The 4,505-nt window shown below is 39.5% G+C and overlaps 1 protein-coding gene across 1 annotated transcript; it reads left to right on the top strand.

The window, feature by feature from the left end:
* Positions 1 to 435: 435 nt before the first annotated feature.
* Positions 436 to 3,668, top strand: LOC147230732 (uncharacterized). The gene is made up of 4 exons (XM_086154229.1): positions 436 to 566; positions 644 to 722; positions 1,581 to 1,901; positions 2,210 to 3,668. The coding sequence occupies exons 1-4, from the start codon at positions 564 to 566 to the stop codon at positions 2,380 to 2,382; spliced, it is 576 nt and encodes a 191-aa protein (XP_086010355.1). The 5' UTR covers positions 436 to 563; the 3' UTR covers positions 2,383 to 3,668.
* The last annotated feature ends 837 nt before the right edge of the window (positions 3,669 to 4,505 follow it).

Raw genomic sequence — 4,505 nt, 5'->3', positions numbered from 1 at the left:
ATATATATATATATATATATATATATATTCAACACCAATTGATAACTAGACTGAAAAATGCAGCCCCGGTTTACGAAGCAAGGTATAGATTACACTTTACTGCAATTCTCCAACAAAATGCGCCCTTTGTTTTCGGAGCTGCAAGAAAAGTCGGTTTGCCAGTGGATTGAAACCTGCAAACTCCCCACTAGATGTCACTAAGTCAACACACAGTGATCCTTCACCAGATAGTGTGTCAGTCCCTGCATGTGGAACAAGGGCAAACTTGTTTTCTTTTTGTTGTTGTCCTTTTTAATGCGCTAATAAAGTCAGAAGTGTGTTTGATCAACAGAAAAATAAGAATCCCCAGAAGCGCGGCTCGCCGAACGGACCCAACGGTTTCACATACTTTTCATTCCAGGGCATGTCAACGCACGTTCCGAAAAGAAAGAAAAACTCCCTTGGCACTATTGTGGGAGGTCAATGATAGTTCCTTGGACGTTCCCTTTCAGAAGCTGCTCCTTGCAGACAAACAGAAAAGGAAAGTTCTGTGAACATTCTGTGGCGGATCAGGTTTGGGCATCATGGTGAGTGAAAGCGCTTCTCCTGCCGTCACTGCTCGCTTTCTGGCCTAAAGATCTAAATTCTCCTTGTTTCTACCCAGAGAGAGTCAAGCGTCTCCTCATCTGCCGCCTTTGACTGGATTCTCATGATTTGGTTCCAGTCTGCTGTCACCGTCTGCGGTGAGTTCAAGGACATTTAAAATAATCCTGATGGTTTTTTTTTATTAAGTTTGTACAACATGTGATCTTCTGTCAAATGTAAGCGATGAGTGTTTGACAAATAAACACCACTAGTCCTTTTTTTTTGCTATTATTTCTGATTTCTACTTTACAGGAAACCATTTCTGTTCAACTTCATACTAAGAATCACATTTCAAGCAATATTTTGAAACAATGCTTTTTTTTTTTTTTTTTTTTTTTTACATTAATAAATGTAAACACAACCCTTGTTTTCACTAAGCTGATTTTTTACAGTTTGACTTATCTCTGCTAAACACACACAGCCAAACCGTTTAAGTCTTCAGGGAATTTGCATAATAAAGCAAAAGCAATGCCAATTGATTAACAGCGGGTATTGACATAGATTTATAAGAAATGGGTGATAGAAAGGAAATTGAAATGTTTTTTTTTTTTGTGGATGAAGGTTTGCAAAGTGTGAACTACACACAAGTTTAGGTTAGAACACATCTAGAGGAGATCTTTGATCAAAATCTTCTTGTCTTGGACTTGATTTTCTTCACTTGAAGACGTTTCTCTCCTCGTCCGAGAGCCTCTCCAGCTCTGATGGCCCGTCAGGAGTTCCCGGAGTCGGGCGTGAATCTCGGTCACGACGGCATTGTTGCGCAATCGGAAAAAGTTGATTGTCACTTTGATTCAGAAACTCCCCGTCGGCTCAGGAGAACCTCCACGACACCAAGAGGAGCTCTGCCTTGCACACAGTGTGCAGCTGCTGCTGATGTCTTAATTTATCTTTTAAGATGACGTTTGGAGCTTACTTGAGTCCTTCTATTGTCTCCTCCGATTTCTTTAAACCTTCAGCCCTTGGCCTGGAGCTCCGGACCGTCCCTGAGGTGGTGGCAGGATGCGGAGAAAACGTGACGCTGACGTGCGACGTCTCCTCAAACAATCCGCAGCAAATTAAATTGTTTTCCTGGGTGGGCGGCAAAGGAACGTTATGCAACGCCACGAACACGTCAGACACGGCGGTGGGAGTTGAGTGTCGCACCGGGAGGGTCGGTGTCTGGAGTCACCTGAGCGTCACCTTGCTGGACGTGAAGACGTCCCACCGAGGGAGGTACATCTGCAAGCTGCACTCCACCGAGGACCTGAAGGCCGGCGTCACGGAGGTCCAAGTGTCAGGTGAGCTTTCCTTCTCTAAGACCGCGTCCTTGGCGATTCAGACGCTGATATACCGATTTATCATCACGCCAAACGATGCTTGTTTTGATTGCTTTTAAATTCATCTAATTTTGTACTTTATAATAACTGTCATCTATTAGAAAAACTTATGACAGCATCAAATTGATATTTCAATTTGTTTTATTTCATCTCGATTATACTCGGCTGCACGTAGATTCCGATTTGATATACTTGGGAGCAAAAAGACGGAGATGATGACAAATAACGTTTTTAAATTAAACACTTTTTCGGTTGATGTTTGTTTGCAGACTGCCCTGCAGCGCCCGGTCCCTCCGACGTCCAACCCAGAGCTATTTTCCCGTCCCCGCAGAGCCGTCCTCCGGAGGCCACGGTCCAGCCGCGGGGATCATCGGGGGCCGTGGCTGCGTTACACCGGCTCTGTGTGCTTTTGGAAATTATTCTGATGAAACTCGTCGCATAAAACGGTAACATTTACAGGTGCTGGATTGCGCGGCATGAAGCAGGCTGATGTTTTCATAAGCACAGATTTTTCCTCATGAGCGGAAGTAGCTGAGAAACACGGTTTGTTGATTTCAGCAAAGTAAAGAAATAAAGAAAAATTAAAAAAAAAAATCAGACAGACAGACAATTCCACTTTCGAAAGATATCATTTGTCCACAACATTGTTACTTTGTTGGGCAGAGGATCACAAAACAACGCCCTCTCCGCACTCATTATGCACTTTTGAATTGCACTTGAGTTATTGGTCTCTTTCTGCCATCAGGGATTAACAACGTACATAAAAAATACTTCTCGGGATAAACAAGAAACTGAAAGGATCCAAATAAGATAAACTCTGACATAGTCAGGGACAATTTAATCCCTAAAAGTAAGTAAAATAGCGAAGGAGTCTCTACTTACACCAGGAGATTGCTTGGATGCAACACAGAGAGCGCTGATGGCACAGCTGAGGAGGTCAGGCTACGTGCACGGGTGAGGTCAGGCTACGTGCACGGGTGAGGTCAGGCTACGTGCACAGGTGAAGCTGATTAGCATGCAGGTAAAGACAAACCCTGGAACTTGAGAAGCGATAAAACAAAATAAAAGCATATCAACAAAAACCAGGCCGAAAAAAAATAATCGGACTAAAAAAGTAACATTAACTGACATATTCTAGTTTTTATCTTCAATGTCACAAAGTGGTGGAGGTAATAATATGTATAATATAATATGTTTAGCGATCGTGTTTCATACACGAAACAAAACATCTTCATGAGTGTCCGTTTTTAGATTTCATGGGTTAGGAATCGCATCATGTGTCTAATTGTAATACATTAACATTCTCTTTGAAGGGTTTTCTTTTTATTTTTTATTGTTTTAATTGTATCCCATCACTTTTTTTTCATGAAACTCATTGTTTTTATTACTGTTTTTCACAGCAATGTGCAAACATTTCTTGCAAATCAAGATTTAAAGTGTTTATTGTCACAGATACGGTCTGGAAACACCAATGAATTACCAGGACTGTTTGCCAGAAAGGTTCTAGCAATTTATTGGGATAAAAAAACAGAATTTTCAGCTTCTGGATGTGTATTTTTTTTTAATTACTATGAGAAATTTACGTATTTTTTTAAGAAATAATGAAAATGAAAGAAATCATCCAAATTTCCTCAAAAAAATGACAAAAATTAACTTTTTTTCTCCTATTTGATTATGTGAGAGATTACAGATGTGTAGCTTAATAAACTGCTGAGATGCATCATTATGCAACTGCACACTGTCATTTTTTTAATAGATTCATAGAAAAAATAAACCTTATTTGTTTTACTTTTATATTATGTGTTAATGTCAACATTGAACGCATGGTCATTTCCCTTGAATGGCCAGATGGGCGCAGCAGCTCCATAAGGAACGAGAACATGGGAACGAAGCATCGCCTCAAAACAGCCGGATTTACCTTCTAACGGTTCCTTATTGATTTATTCATGTGTTTACGTTGATTAAAAATATCCGAAAACAAATAAACAGTGAAAGGACGTAAGCTGGTATTACAGACTTTTACATCTGGATCCTCCACTCGCCCACCCGCAGGTCATTACTATGACTTTAAGTCATAAAACTATCTTGGACCTTGTTTTGGAAATAGTTGAGTTGTGTTTAATATAAGATTAATATTATTTTATGTAAGGCTTATCGTCAATCAGCAAGTGGATTAGCGATCGGTGTGCGGATAGAAATGAGCTCGAACCTGCATGAGCATGAAATAATGACCCAAATTAAAAATGCGAATGCATGAAAAATACATTATCAACTTGAAAAAATAAAAATAAAAATCTGAGGAAGAAGGAACCGACTGAAAATGACTGTTTGATGTTTCGCGCTGTGAAAAAGTAAATAAAAATAAACCTAAAAACTATGAAAGTTGAAAGTTCATTCATTTATTTATTTATTCATTATCTGAATAATTCAAGGATTCGAGACTTTTATTGTCATCAACCAGAGTGCAAAGGAACTCTAGAGAAATAAAGCACCTCTGGGTTACAGATAGAAGACAAAAAATATAAAATTAAAGATAACACCTAGAAGACTATAAAGATAAATATG

Source organism: Fistularia commersonii, chromosome 10 (assembly GCF_037954325.1).
Source record: "Fistularia commersonii isolate RoL2024-O1a breed Wild chromosome 10, RoL_Fcom_v1.0, whole genome shotgun sequence".
NCBI lineage: Eukaryota > Metazoa > Chordata > Actinopteri > Syngnathiformes > Fistulariidae > Fistularia > Fistularia commersonii.
Note: the sequence above shows the minus strand (reverse complement) of the source record. Positions and strands in the feature narration are given on the sequence as shown.